The 15322-nt window shown below is 44.1% G+C and overlaps 2 protein-coding genes and 1 long non-coding RNA gene across 6 annotated transcripts; 2 read left to right on the top strand and 1 right to left on the bottom strand.

Annotated features, from left to right (window-relative positions):
- The first annotated feature begins 1245 nt into the window (after positions 1 to 1245).
- LOC147964490 (uncharacterized) lies at positions 1246 to 2242 on the top strand. The gene is made up of 2 exons (XM_087526894.1): positions 1246 to 1939; positions 2013 to 2242. The coding sequence occupies exons 1-2, from the start codon at positions 1246 to 1248 to the stop codon at positions 2240 to 2242; spliced, it is 924 nt and encodes a 307-aa protein (XP_087383020.1).
- Positions 2243 to 5701: 3459 nt separating this feature from the next.
- Positions 5702 to 7083, bottom strand: LOC147964489 (uncharacterized). Its single transcript, XM_087531127.1, has 3 exons — positions 7012 to 7083; positions 6760 to 6912; positions 5702 to 6255 (listed from the first exon to the last, which is right to left on the bottom strand). Exons 1-3 carry the CDS (start codon positions 7081 to 7083, stop codon positions 5704 to 5706), a joined length of 777 nt encoding a protein of 258 aa, XP_087387253.1. The 3' UTR covers positions 5702 to 5703.
- Positions 7084 to 8036: 953 nt separating this feature from the next.
- On the top strand, positions 8037 to 14997 carry LOC125517168 (uncharacterized). 4 transcript variants are annotated; one of them, XR_015607640.1, is made up of 9 exons: positions 8038 to 8385; positions 8818 to 8872; positions 9154 to 9231; positions 10085 to 10189; positions 10868 to 11345; positions 13431 to 13855; positions 14348 to 14412; positions 14598 to 14684; positions 14803 to 14997. It is a non-coding gene; the product is annotated as an uncharacterized LOC125517168 (long non-coding RNA). The 4 variants fall into 4 exon arrangements; XR_015607641.1 differs by having other exon boundaries at positions 8040 to 8385; positions 11266 to 11345; XR_015607639.1 differs by having other exon boundaries at positions 8040 to 8385; positions 11239 to 11345.
- Positions 14998 to 15322: the final 325 nt, after the last annotated feature.

The raw sequence follows: 15322 nt of genomic DNA, 5'->3' as shown, positions 1-15322 counted from the left end.
CACACGGGCTAACGGACGGCCGGCGCGCGCTGACGGCCATTAACGGCCCGTCCGCTGTCGGAACGGCGCCTGTCGGTCGGGTGCGGGTCAAGATCTGATCCTCTTCCCTCTCGCTGCACTCTCTCCGTCCTCTCCCTCTCTCTGAACTAGGTGGCGGCGGCGGCGGTGACGATGGCGGCGGTGGTTCCGGAGGGGAGCGTCGGCGATATGGGTGGTGGCGGCGGCGGCGACGCTGGCGGCGGTGGCACAAGTTTGGACGATGCGGGCTCAGTCGACAATTGGTTGGGGAGCACCAGCTTCTCGACGCAGGCCGGCTTGCAGCAGCAGGAGGCACAGCTCGCCTAGTCATCGCCAATGGGTTGCAGGTATGGAAATATCATCTGCTAGGTTAGCTGCTTCAATCTGGCAAATTAGCAAGATGTGTTTGTTAGAGCTTGTTGGACATGTGTAGTAAACTGTATTGCACTTGTAGCTCTGTCATTTTCAATTGAATTCATGAGCACCTATTTCTGCAGTTCTGCTGACAAGAAGTGGGAGATATGGTTTCATTTAGAAGGAAGAAACCCTGTGAAAAGGGGTATATATGAGTCAGATATATCTTTTGTTACTCTACAATCACTCATTGCTAGTGAAGGGTATGGGCAGAGTGATTACATGTACTATGTGAAGGAGGAGGAAATTGGATCTCAAAGAGTAAAGTATTTAGGTAATGAAGCTAGTGTTCATGAAATGTTGGAGTTTTTTAATCATGTCAATGTTGTGAACATAAGGGTTGTGAGAGATGTTGAACTTGCAATAAGTACACAGCCTATTCAGAATTACATGAGCACTCAAGAGAGTTGCTGTGTGCAAAAGGTTGTGGAGCAATCTGAGCTTCAGAATGAGATAGATGATAGAAAGGCTCAGCTTGAGAGGAGCAGGATTCAAAGAGAGGCAAATTTGAACCACTTTGAAGGAGACACTGAAGTGTCTGAATTTTGTTCTGATGATTCAGTTCATTCAGATGGGAGTGCTGAAGCGGTTCAAAAAATGGAAATAGAGTGTGCCTCTGAAGAGGAAACAACATTGCAAAGTACTGCTGTTGTGAAACATGTGAAGAACCCTGGGCCAACTAGCAGATGTCACGATGAGGTAGAGAAAAAACGTTTTGAAGATTGGTTTCCTGAAGCAGATGAGTTTTGTTTTGCTGGTGATGCAGGCATAAGTGATGAGGAAGAAGAAGATGAAGTTGAACTACCATACATCATGAAGAAGCCAGAGACAAAGAGTAGTAAGAAAAAGATGAAGGAAAGGGTATATTTTGACCCTTCAATTTCCAATTCACATTTACTCTTGTGCAAGAGCTTGTGTTTTGATTCTGTTTACCAGTTCAGAGAAGCATTAAGAGATTTTCATATAAGGACTTTGAGGTCTTTTCACTACCACAGGAACACTCCAACAAGAATTATTGTTTGGTGTTCACAGAGAGAGCATGGATGTGAATTTTACATGTGTGCCTCCAGGATAGCTCATGAAAGAACATTTTGCATTAAGAAGTGTAACATGGAGCACACTTGTCCAGCATCAGCAGAGAACACAAAGGTTACTACTAAGTGGCTTTCCAAAGCAGTTGAGCCTTCTCTTAGAGCAGATCCTAGAGCACCTGTGGATTCACTTATTAAAAACAGCAAAGTCAAGTTTTCAGTTGATGTATCAAAGAGTGTGCCCTATAGGGCAAGGAGGAAGGCTATTAAGGTTGTACAAGGTGACCAGAAGGAGCAGTACTATAGACTGAGGGACTACCTACAAGCAGTTCTTGACACAAACCCTGGTAGCAGGTGTGTAGTTACAACATTTGAGGACCCAGAAAACCCTACCCCAACTCCTAGATTTAAGTACATGTTCTACTGCTTGCATGCATCAAAGCAAGGATTTCTTAATGGTTGCAGGCCCTTTATAGGTAAATATATAACTGCATTTTGTTCAAAATATCTTATTATAATTTTTGGTAGCTAATTTGGGTATGGATGCAGGGCTTGATGGTTGCTTCATCAAGCTAACCACTGGACAGCAAATTCTTGCGGCCACAGGAAGAGATGGCAACAACAACATCTACCCCATAGCCTTTGGTGTGGTTGATAAGGAAGATTCAGAAAGTTGGACATGGTTCTTAACCCAGCTAAGATGTTGCATTGGAAGTGGAAGCAAATTTGGAACCTACACCATTATTTCTGACAGGCAAAAGGTGTGCAACCTATCTTAGCCAGTAGTTCAGATAAATATAGTTATTACTGGCTTTATTTGTTTTTGTTCATGACCATGGTTATTAATTTACAATCAGGGTCTTCTTAAGGCTATAAATGAGGTGTTCCCTGATTCCCCTCAGAGATACTGCCTCAGGCACATTTATGCAAATTTTCAGTCAGCCGGTTTCAGAGGAGCAGAACTAAAAAAGCTAGTAGATAAGGCTAGCTACTCATTCACCAAACATGGCCATGAATTAGCAATGGCAGAGCTTAAAGCAGAGTGTGAGGATGCCTGGAAGTGGCTTACAAAAATTCCAAAGGAGACTTGGTGTAGGTCTTCAATGGATTACAATTGCAAAACTGATCTTGTTGTGAACAACCTTAGTGAGGTTTTCAACAAAATGATCCTTGATGTTAGGGCCAAACCAATTAGAACTATGTTTGAAGGAATAAGGACTAAGCAGATGATCAAAAGGCAGAAGACAAGGGAAAAAAGAGAATAGCAGGTGGATGATCACACCCAACTATTCAGAGAAACTAGAGGAGAATAAGAAGTATACCAAATTTTGTGAGGCACATAAGGCTGGTCCTGACATTTGGCAAGTGTCTAGTAAGGAAAATCAGTACTGTGTCAACCTAGCTACTAACTCATGTGACTGTAGGAGGTGGGACATGACAGGTGTGACATGCAGTCATGCAATAGCAGCAATGAGCAAGATTCACATGCACCCAGAGGACTATGTGCATGCATTTTTCAAAAAACCACTATATATTGAAGCATACAAAGACATAGTGTACCCTGTCCCTGGTCCTGGATTCTGGCCTGACACCCATACTCAGGATATTGAGCCACCAGTGTTCAAAGAAAAAGCAGGGAAGAAACAAACAGTTAGGAGAAAGGGCCAGTTTGAGGTGCCTGCACCAAAAGACACAAGCAGGATGGGAACAATTACATGCAGCAATTGTGGTCTACAGGGCCATAGATTTACTTGCTATGGGAAAGCTCTAAACCCAAGTCTTCAGATGAGAAAGAACTTACACCAGGTCATTTAAAAATGTTGCATTCTTTGTTTAGTTAATAGTTGTTTAATTATTTTAGGTCTGCTCTATGTACTAACTATCTTAATTCTGTCATGCAGGAGAATAGAGAAATTTTTAGGGGTTCCTCTAGTGCTAGTCACCCACCTCCAGAACCACCACATCAACACCAAACTTCACAGATGCGAGCCTCATCTGCTCCACCTCCTAAAGCAGTGAGGAACAGAAAAACAGCAGCAGATAAGAGAGCTTCAGCATCAACTGTTTCTGCAGGAGCAGCCAGGTCTTCACCAGCACCTCCAACAGGATCAGCATCGACAAGAGCTCCAAGAGGATCAGCATCAACAAGAACATTCAATGCACCAAGAGCATCCACTGCAGAACCAGGGATATTAGCAGGCAAGAGGAAGAGGAAACCCCCTAGCAAGTTTGCACTATATTTTAGTGCTAGTGGAAACCATTGAAACTCTGTTACTAAGTTTGTGTTCTGCTACTTAGTTTGATTGTATGGTACTAAGTTTGTGCTCTGCTACTAGACTGCTTAAATTCAGACATGTGAACTTGTGTGCAATGTTGAATGTATGGTTGCTACTTATTTGTGCCCAATACCAATGGGTTAAGTGCTAATGTTTTGTTTTTTTGTTTTAATTGTTTTAATTTGTTTAGGTGCATGTCTTAATTGTTTTAATTTGTTTTTTTGTTTTACTTTGCCGTTTCTACAGTTCAGAAGTGACTGCCAAATTCATTTTAGAAAAAAAATATGCACAAAAAAATGTCTGGCCTGGGGCTCAAACCCAGGACCAGTTGGTTGTAACCATGCGTTCAATACCAATGGGCTAGTGCTAGTGATTTGTTTGACTAGCATCGGCCAAACTTATTATATGTTGCCCACCACGTCGTCTATTCAGCGTGCGTTGCAGCCGCCATCGTGGTGAGCGTGCGTTGAGTAAACCCAGCCGTTTCAGATTCTACGACTTTATTACGTGTCCACCCACCACGCTTTCTGCTCACTCGCCCACTCGCCGCTCGCACCGCCCACTCCGCTTCCCCCTCTCTCCTGTCGAAATCACCGCCAACAACCACCACCACCGCCATCGCCATGGACTAGCAGCTGGCCATCGAAGCTCTCGCCGGCAACAACCAGAAGATGTGCGCGCAGTACAGGGAGATCGCGCGCTGGTTCCCCAGTCTGGCGATGATGAGGAACCACGCCCACGGCCTCGTGAAGGTGATGACAACTGCTGAAAAGCAGCGCGCCTTCCCTGCCGGCCGCACCATCCCGCCGTCGTCCCTTCTGCTGTGGGCGATGCGCGAGGTGCAGCGCTCCCCCGACCCCAGGCAGCACGCCCGATGGTGGATGTACCGCTCATCCACCATGCCGCCGCCCGCCGCGGACCACGTCACCGACGCCGTCCTCGCGCTCCCAGCCCCAATCAACAACGCCTACTGGGAGAGGCGCAATCCATGGGTCCTTGGGCCCTCTGACAACTCTGACGGCGAGTCTTCAGACGACGAGTTCTCTGACGACGAGTCCAGTGAATATGATGAGGAGGAGGAGTCTGACGAATCTGACGACGAGGTGGATGAGGTCGTCGTCCTCTCTGACGACGAGCCTAAAGTGCAGCTGCTGGCTCCCGTCCTCGACGCCATGGAGGGGGACAGGAACCTCCCAATCCACGTGGATGCGCTGCCGGAGGTCGATCTCCCAGACGGCGTCGTGGTGAAGCAAGAACAAGATGGCGGCGAGGAAGATGTGGTGGAGCCGGCGCCGGGCAAGAAGAAGAGGGCGGCCGTGACTGCAGTGCGCCGCTCCCAGCGCCTGAAGATGCTGAAGAAGGAGGAGTGAAGTGCTGCCTTCAGTTACTTCAGTGCAAAAAAATTCAGTTTCGTCAGTCCTGAACTTTCGTAAGTTTAGTAAGTTCCTAGGTTCAGTTTCGTCAGGCAATATCTACTAATAGTTGCTATCTATGTCAGGCACTATCTACTACTAGTTGCTTTCTATGTCAGACACTATCTACTACTAGTTGCTTTCTATGTCAGACTATGAATGGCAGTACTATCTATCTATGTCAGACTATCTATATATGTTACTTGCTACTTGCTACACATGTTAAGTTATTTGTCAGACTATCTAAGCTACTTGCTATATATGATATATGCACACATGATATATGCAGAGTAAAGCAACCTCATCATAGATAAAACATTCTTACTTACTTAACTTAGCATGAGTACTTACTTAGCATAGTAGGTCTTAACATAATAGTCATTACATCATAGATAAAACCAAGTAGTTCTTAAACCATAACAGTACCTTCCTCCCTCATACCATTCTGAAAGCACATGAAGCTTTCCCAAAATATACACCTAACATGCATGACATTCCAAGGCCATCTATATATATAGGCCTACTAATTACTTAACCCACACACCAAGCACTTCACTCATTCATAATTGCCTTGATCCTCTCCAGCTTATCTTTGCTGGCATGCCCAACATTGACCAGATCAGCAATCAGATACTCCAGCTTCTTCTTCTCTTGCTTAAGTAGGTCCCTGTCCCCCTCCACTTCCTTCATGGCCTTCCTCATGTTCTGAATGATATCCGCCTGGCTTTGAAGAATGCACCTTTGCTCCTTGGCAAGCTTCATCTTTTCCATACTTATCTCAATCTTTGCTTGATCCTCAAGTTGTTTCTTCTTTGCATTTAGATCATTGATTGCCTGACTGGTATAGTCCATGTCATGAGACATCTTGCCATCTTGATAGTCAAAAATCTTGGATACATCTTCCACCAACTGGCTGTAGTTGTTTGACAGGAAATCAATTTCCTTCTGTAGCTTGGCCACCTCTTTCTTATGGGCTTGTTTGTCCTTCACCCTCCCCAAGTTCTGCTCATGGTACATGTCCCAAATCCCTGTTAGGCACCTTTGTAGAATCTCTGGCCAAGGACCATCCACCCACTCCACAACCCCACAGTTCACACCTACATCCTACAGAAGCAATTATTTATAATTAAGCACAAATCACTAACAAACTAAGTACAGATAACCAAAGTTCACACCTACATCAATATGCTCTCTGAATTATGCAAACATAATTCTTTCATAGTAAGCACACAACACCTGACTTGGCATTATAGATAAATTCAGTTAACAGCTATATTAAGCAGTAAATATAAATTCATTTAATTCTGTTCTTTTTCAGTTAACAACTATATTCAGTAAACACCTAACTAATACATTCAGTTCACAGTACACTAAAGATCTCTGCATGTAGGTGTTCTCAGGTTCAGTCATGTATTGAATTCAGTTAACTAAAGATCTACTTTCACATATAGCTTCCATATGTATGGCACTTTCAAGTTCCAGTTCTAAACTACAGCACACATCTCTGCACATCACACATATCTGCACATGCTGCACCACACATCTCCAGCAGCAAAACACATCACACATCTCCACCAGCAAAACAAGTTAGCGTTCAAGATTTAATACCTGCTGCATAGGACAACCCAGGAATCGCCTCCCAGTCAAAGCACCTTCAAAAGCCACCATCTTCTTCGGCCTCTGATGATGCATCATGCACGTCGGCTCAGATTCAGTGTAAGAACCACAGAAAAATGGTTCCACCACAGTGTCAGGGGTTTCCTGCAAAAGAAACTTCGAATCAAACCAAAAGCAACTTGGAATCTCCAACTTGGATGAACTAACCCTAACCCTAACTCTGTTCCACCATTATGCACTTACAAAGAGCCGAGGATCCATTGAAACCATGTTGATGTCCTCGTCCGAGCTCTCCTCGTCATTCCAGGATGGCATCCTCAACTTCTACCGGCAGCAATGGCTGCGGCGGCGACAGCGATAGGCTAACCTAGCTCATAGCACCAGGGAGAGGGGAGAGGATGAGGATGAGTGAGAGCGAGCGAGGAGGAAGAGAATGAGCGAGTGGCTGAGCTCGCTCGCTCTCACTTATTGGCCGACTGACAGCCGACGACCCGACAGCGGAAGGGCCGTTAACGGCCGTCAACGCACGCCGGCCGCCTGTTAGCCCGCGTGGCAACTGTTCGCGGGCCCAACCGGTCAGAAACGGGGTTAGCGCGGGCGAAGCGAGCGTTTTCGTGAGTTGGTAGTTTTTTGCCACGGTTTAGGAAAAATTTGGTAGTTTTTCACACAAAATCATAGAATGGTAGTTTTTCGTCACGTATTCGGCAAATGTGGTAGTTTTTGGTTAAATACTCAACCAAGGGGTAACAAAAAATTGTCACTTTATGAAAAAACAACAACAATCTGGTAGAAAGGATGTGGAGAGGCATATGGAGTGCTCCAAGCCCACTTTACAGTTGCTGACGGACCTGCTAAACTACGGGATCCAAAGACATTATAGGAGGTGATGACAGGTTGTGTGATCATGCACAACATGATTGTGGAGGATGAGGATCATGGAGTTCGCCATGATCTGAATTTTCAAAATGTGGGTGATCCTACCGGCTTCTAGAGCAGAATCTGGTGACATTGAGAATTTTATCCAAATTCATTATCAAATTCGACATTGAGAAACTCATGACCAGCTCCATAATGATCTGGTTGAGCATCTTTAAACGTTTCATCTACTACCCCTATAAAAAAAAAAGAGGGCGGAGAAAAGTCATCCTATCCATCCAAACCTGCAATCTGAAGGCCTACATTCCTTCAAAACATCAAACACGTTTTATACTTTAATTACCCACCAATGCCATTGGGTTACAATCCTCATAAACAACATGTCCCGTTAAAAAAATAAACGAGCCCTCCCGCGACCACGCCCTCGGGCAGTTTTGCCCACCGCCCGACCTCTTCCCCCACATCCGCCGGACCGCCGCGCCCACTCTCCAGGCGCTCGGCCACCCCGTCCACGCGCCGCCTGGTCCAGCCCCTCTCCTCCCCGTCCACGGGCCGCCGCGCCCAGCCGAGCCGCCCGGGCCGCCAGCACGCCGCCTGGTCCGCCCCTGCCCCGTCCACGTGCCGCCCGGGCCGCCCCCGCCCGTCCACGCGCCGCCCGGGCGAACCGTGAAAGTTCGTACTTTCTGTTAATTGTTGATCCGTAACTGCATCGCTGACTCGCTGGGGTGGACAGCTACTCTGGTGCGTTCTTTTTTCTCGGGCCTTCATTCCTCATTTCTTTGTGTTCTGGTGTTATTTGCTAGATTGTGCCGGTCGGTTGGATGTGGGGATTAAAGTAGGGGTCGTAGTGGTGGATACTTCTATGTGTATCTTCACGTGTCGCCGTTGATGCTGACAGTTTGCTCGATTGGGCCGGTCAGTAGGATGTGGGGATTAAAGGGTAGAGGCCGTAGTGGTGGATGCTTCTATGTGTATCTTCACGTGTTGCCGTTCATGCGGACCATTGGGGTTTAGATTAGGTGCTTTTATTGCTGATTGGATGGGTTTGGTGTGGATCATTGTGGTGTTCGTCCTTTTCGTAGGTCTTTCTTATAGGATGTACTGTTATTTAATTCTCAATGTAGGTTTGCTTGATGTGTTTGCTAATTTGTGATTGTCATTTCTGTATTTTAGTCATGTCTGGATGAATTGTTGCCAGCTGGGTCATGGCCGTCGGGGTGCTATTCAGGTTATCATTGTTCCCACGCTCCCAGCCATGATATTATTTGATGTACAAATTTAACTGGTTAATTCTCACATGTGAAATTAGGATATTCTTTCGGCTGATCACATTTTTACTCTAAAACTGAACATTATTTACCTTATATTTTGCATGTAGTCTTCATGATAGTATATTATAATTTATCTACTATCTCCCTTGCTGGAAGAATTAGCTTTTGCTGTTCTATTTCAGCTATGAAAGAACACATCAGAGTTTACTATATTCTGAAGAAGAAATTGTAAATGCAGGTCCAATGGCTCGATGTGGGGATTCTGAATTTACTTGCCGAGTTGAGTGCCAAGGATTTGAACTTGTGATGCATTAAGGCAAGGATCCATATTTTTCATTTGTCAACCTTTCATGTGTTATTTCCATATTTTTGTTCTTGCAATTTCCTCATCCGGGTAATATGCTCCGAACCCATCAGTTCTGGAAATTAGAAAATTTTCACCGCTTAGTACAAAAGCATTTTTTATGACTGAATATAAAGCATGGTAGTTCTAGCTTCACCAGGCGGTTTGAGGTGTCAATTTGTGTTTAGGTGTGCGGCTGTGTTAGATTTGGTCTTTTGCTTTACTATCATCAATGACTTTGTGTCACATCGGCGGAGTTCGTCATATGGTTCCCCAGATTTCTCTTTTAGTTGGCCATGCCATTGTGTCGTCATGTCTATTTAGTGTTTATTAGTCTAGCTCTATGCTAGATGGAGATCGGCGCAGCTGGTTGTGTCTGGTGTAGTCGGAAGTGGGCTGGTATGCTTGATTGTGTCCATGCTGCCTTTTAAGTTTCATTGCTTTTTTATTTTTGTCAACAAAAAATGTGGAGCCGCACCTTAATTGTCATGGTGATGTTGGATATACTGTTCTATTATTTGACAAGTCAGTGTGTGTATATCTGGCAAAGTGACAATCACAGTAAACTAGGAATCTTAGACGTAGAGTTTCAAGAAAATTCAGAAGCACTGGAGGCTCATGCTTCTACTATCTTGTTTTAAGCTCCAGTCAGGAGTGGTGTTTCTAAAATAGAGCTTATTAATTTTCACATATATAGCATGTGTTCGTAATAGCATTCCCGTCTCATTCTTTCTTTTCTATTTTGTCTATCTATAAATTCTAGAGCTCCTGTTCAAGTTACTAATCTTTTCATATGTTTTTAACCTTTTATAACTATGCAAAAAAGGTCCTCATAAAGAAGAGCCGCAGGTTTCAGAAATAAGATGTTTATAACCACGCAGACAAGGTTCTAAACTTCTGATAAAGAAGACCCACAAGTTTCAGAAATAAGGTAAGAAAAATCGAAGGTAGAACATGCAGGCACATTCCTTTGCACATCAAACAACAACTGTGAATACAATGGTATGAATGTCACAATAGTTAGACATCTCGTTTCCTATTACCCCGTGTGTTGCTTCAGTAAATTAAGTCTATGTGCTTAGCTTGGTCTACTTAGTTCAAGGTTACTATTTTTAGACCCCCTAGCAAATTTGCAGGTGAACGTATGTATATAGAATAGAATCCAATAGCTCATTCAGTTTCCCTCCATGAACAAGCTTATTGTGGCTCCGCGGCACAAAATAGAGCCAGCTTGCAGACAAGTATCAATGCTTCTAGGCATGAATACCCACAGGTTTTCCTTGTTATGTTTCTGAAACATGTCACCGTAGTTTTTGGTTTCCTTATTATGTTTTTGAAACATGTCGCCATATTGTGCTCGGTCTTCGAATGTAATTTGTGGTAGTGAAGGAGGAAGTTGTCCATTTTAAGAAATAACTTTTATTGTACCATGAGATTCACTAGGCAATCAACAACTCACTTTTTCTGTACCATGAGATTCACTATGCAATCAACCGCTCCTTGAAACATGGCAGCAGCTGCTATTGTTTTTGTGTTGCTTGGTGATTTGTACTGAGAATGAATTTCCAGTAAAAATATCACATGTTTGTACCGAATGATTTGTTGGCAGGTCGCCACAACAGAAATCTAAAAAAAACCATCAAGTTGTGACTACAAGGTAGAGGATTTTATTCTCTGATGAAGATTTGATAGCTAACAACATACATGCAAGCATCGACCAGTTCAAGTCATATTCACCATCTCTAATTTTGATCTGCTACGTCTGACAATGATTTGTAGAGTGTCCAATGGAGGTTCTTCCATTTACCAATTTGTGATCCCAGCCTTTTCTTTCCTGATTAAAAAGAAAAACATGTTCTAATTGCCTTTTCTGAACTTATCTTTAAGATAACTTGCATCCAACAGTTAACTGCTCCAAGATTAGGCAATCAAAACTGAATTTATGACTATGCGTGTATGAAAAACTGTTAATATCTGCAGTTTGACTAATCTCTGGATCGGCTACAGCCTGGAGATGAGATTCTTTGGCTTTGGAGATGGTTATACATTTGATCATCCATCAGTGTGTTATACTACATCCATATAAGGTCAGCAGCCCTTTTCTCCATTTCCTGCAAGTACTTGACAAAATTCTCATTACAGAATCCACATATTATGCATTATAGGCAGAAAATATGTTTATCCATTGGAAGCCAATCAATGAATTATGTGCGTTGGCATGCACTGTTGGAGCCTGTTGGGAACGTAGCAGAAATTCAAAATTTTCCTACGTGTCACCAAGATCTATCTATGGAGAAACCAGCAACGAGGGGAAGGAGAGTGCATCTACATACCCTTGTAGATCGCTAAGCGGAAGCGTTCAAGAGAACGGGGTTGAAGGAGTCGTACTCGTCGTGATCCAAATCACCGATGATCCTAGTGCCGAACGGACGGCACCTCCGTGTTCAACACACGTACAGCCCGGTGACGTCTCCCATGCCTTGATCCAGCAAGGAGAGAGGGAGAGGTTGAGGAAGACTCCATCCAGCAGCAGCACAACGGCGTGGTGGTGGTGGAGGAGCGTGGTACTCCAGCAGGGCTTCGCCAAGCATCGCAAGAGACGAGGAGGGAGAGGGGTAGGGCTGCGCCAAGAAGGAGAGGAACTCGTGTGTGTTGGGCAGCCCAAACCTCAAGTATATATAGGGGAAGGGGAGGGGCTGCGCCCCCACCTAGGGTTCCCTCCCTAGGGGTGGCGGCAGCCCCCTAGATCCCATCTAGGGGTGGCGGCAGCCCCCTAGATCCCATCTAGGGGCGGCCAAGGGGAGGGGAGAGGGGGAGGCGCACCAGGGTGGGCCTTAGGGCCCATCTGCCCTAGGGTTTGCCCCCTTCCCCTCTTCCTTGCGCCTTGGGCCTTGGTAGGGGGGGGGGGGGGCGCACCAGCCCACCTGGGGCCGGTCCCCTCCCACACTTGGCCCATGCAGCCCTCCGGGGCTGGTGGCCCCACTTGGTGGACCCCCGGGACCCTCCCGGTGGTCCCGGTACGTTACCGATAAAACCCGAAACTTTTCCGGTGACCAAAACAGGACTTCCCATATATAAATCTTTACCTCCGGACCATTCCGGAACTCCTCGTGACGTCCGGGATCTCATCCGGGACTCCGAACAACATTCGGTAACCATGTATATCTATTCCCTATAACCCTAGCGTCATCGAACCTTAAGTGTGTAGACCCTACGGGTTCGGGAGACATGCAGACATAACCGAGATGACTCTCCGGTCAATAACCAACAGAGGGATCTGGATACCCATGTTGGCTCCCACATGCTCCACGATGATCTCATCGGATGAACCACGATGTCAAGGACTTAATCAATCCCGTATACAATTCCCTTTGTCTATCGGTACGATACTTGCCCGAGATTCGATCGTCGGTATCCCGATACCTTGTTCAATCTCGTTACCGGCAAGTCTCTTTACTCGTTCCGTAACACGTCATCCCGTGATCAACTTCTTGATCACATTGTGCACATTATGATGATGTCCTACAGAGTGGGCCCAGAGATACCTCTCCGTCACACGGAGTGACAAATCCCAGTCTCGATTCGTGTCAACCCAACAGACACTTTCGGAGATACCCGTAGTGCACCTTTATAGCCACCCAGTTACGTTGTGACGTTTGGCACACCCAAAGCACTCCTACGGTATCCGGGAGTTGCACAATCTCATGGTCTAAGGAAATGATACTTGACATTAGAAAAGCTTTAGCATGCGAACTACACGATCTTGTGCTAGGCTTAGGATTGGGTCCTGTCCATCACATCATTCTCCTAATGATGTGATCCCGTTATCAATGACATCCAATGTCCATGGTCAGGAAACCGTAACCATCTATTGATCAACGAGCTAGTCAACTAGAGGCTTACTAGGGACATGGTGTTGTCTATGTATCCACACATGTATCTGAGTTTCCTATCAATACAATTCTAGCATGGATAATAAACGATTATCATGAACAAGGAAATATAATAATAACCATTTTATTATTGCCTCTAGGGCATATTTCCAACAGAGCCATGGTTCTTCGGGAATCTATTCATTATGTGTACTAGGCACTTCTCAACACTTCCATAATTATTATAGAAACCTCTTGAAATTTGCAGTGCTCATCAGACCTGTCATGTGTCTAGTGCAGGTCTTGCAGTCAACTATTCAGATTATTGACTGAGAGCGATATTTTTAGGCCTACGGAATCTGCAAAGGATGCGCCAAACCAAGATTAATTATGATTTTTGTAAATTGCATGGGTTTACTTATTTACCTGCTCCTTTGATGATTGTGATTCATTTGTGGAAATATGAGAGCTTTCTTCGAATGTCCGGAAAAATGGTTCAAGGCTTGTTTGGCTGAAACTGTAGATTAGCAAGACTAACGTGTGTTGAGCATGTCAGCCTATGTGTGGGTAGGAGTGAAACTGTAGATTATGCTAGAGACGAGTTTCTAAAAAAAGTCCTGGAGACGATGGCGCTGCTGCTGCTGCTCCTCTTGCAATGGGCAAACTGGGGGCTGCAGTTCTAGGACTTCAAGGAGGAAAGGAAGACATGGTTACTTCTTAAAGAGGTTAGTTGTTTCCCTGCAGAAAAATAAATCTCTAGAGTTGTTTACCTAAACCTGTTCCAAATATGGTACCTTATTACAGAACTTAGCACCATTTTCTAAAAATAGGGCTGGGTAGCATGAGCCAACCATAGGGGAGGATGTTTCAAGAGAATAAATTGATTGTAGCTACTGAACTGGTATTAGTAAGTTGTCGTTCCAAGTTCCTAGAGAACCACAAGGGGTGTATTCTTTTGTTATCTAAAAATGCTTCTAATGTGTAGTTCATCTGAGGAGTGCAAGCGGTCAGCTTGGAGCTGTCTATTGCCTCCGGCGAATGTCATCTTCCAGCTGATTTATTGTACTAAGCTGCAAAAGCTTTTTTATTGGTTATTTTAGATGGATGCAAACCCACAATAGTCCATATAGAATCAGTGATAATAAGATTGCCCCTTTGTGTTTTCTGCAGAAAGTAGCCTCCATGCTTCTCAAATCTGGGTGTTGTTTTGTCCACAGGCTTTCATCTAAAGAGAAGCACATCGATGAAGAAAAACGATGTGGTCAAAGGCAATCTGTTTCAGGTACATACTCTATATTGATTAAAACATATGAGCAAGGTTGAGACAATTATGCTCTATCTCAAAATGTTTTCTAAAAACTAACCTCATAAATTTTATTGTTTTAAGCAGTACCGTACAAATTTGTTCTTTAGGTCATTTTGTCCATAGCTTTGGGTTTCATTCTCTTCATTGTGTTGGGATTTTAGAAGCATTGAGCAGTCGCATGGCAAGTACAAGGAACATCATCAGTACAGCAGGGAGGTTGAAACAAGAAGTTGAGGTGATCAATCAAGGTAATAAATTGTAGTGTCATATTCTTCTGAATGAATAGGTACCATTCCCCACTGTTAAAAAAATCTAATAACTGAATGGTGCTTTGTTTTTTTACCATTCACATTCCCCGCTGCGAAGATGATGAGCATTTGTGTTTTTTAGATGCCGCACCTCTGTTTTTGTTGACCTTTGATTCATGCATATATGTAAATTCTATGAAAATGTACCATAGGAAATGTGAATTCATAACTCTATGGTTGATGTAATCTATTGATTTCGATGTGCCTATGTTATGAGGATTCTGAGTAATGAAATACCTATTAAGTCTTTTTTTGATTGGTTTCTTGTTTTTCACGATGGTTATACAAGACACGGAAATATCATTTCCCTACTTTGCCAAACCTTGTTTTTAAAAGACTACTTTGCCAAACCGGACACCCACATAACCCTTGCTCATGGTTGAACTATGAACCCAACACTTAAAATCCCATTAATTTTTTTTGCATGGTTAAACGTGTGTTGCACGTGCATGCTTACTATAAGGACAAGTAAAACATGTGTCTGACTAAGTTGAATTCAGACTTGAACTAAAACTTTATGTTTTAATTGTAATATCGTTATTTGAATGAATTATTGTTGCATTGGAATATTTATCTTA

The sequence above is a fragment of the Triticum urartu genome, chromosome 6A, assembly GCF_056163025.1.
Source record: "Triticum urartu cultivar PI428250 chromosome 6A, HENAU_Tu73, whole genome shotgun sequence".
Lineage (NCBI taxonomy): Eukaryota > Viridiplantae > Streptophyta > Magnoliopsida > Poales > Poaceae > Triticum > Triticum urartu.
The sequence above is the reverse complement of the archived record's forward strand: the minus strand, read 5'-3'. Positions and strand labels throughout refer to the sequence as shown.

Coding starts and splice junctions, on each gene's coding strand:
- LOC147964490 (XM_087526894.1), top strand. CDS start 1,246: ATGAAGAAGCCAGAGACAAAGAGTAGTAAGAAAAAGATGAAGGAAAGG. Junction 1,940..2,012: donor TGGTTGCAGGCCCTTTATAG/GTAAATATATAA, acceptor GTATGGATGCAG/GGCTTGATGGTTGCTTCATC.
- LOC147964489 (XM_087531127.1), bottom strand. CDS start 7,083: ATGCCATCCTGGAATGACGAGGAGAGCTCGGACGAGGACATCAACATG. Junction 6,913..7,011: donor CAATGGATCCTCGGCTCTTT/GTAAGTGCATAA, acceptor TTTCTTTTGCAG/GAAACCCCTGACACTGTGGT. Junction 6,256..6,759: donor TGGGTTGTCCTATGCAGCAG/GTATTAAATCTT, acceptor TTGCTTCTGTAG/GATGTAGGTGTGAACTGTGG.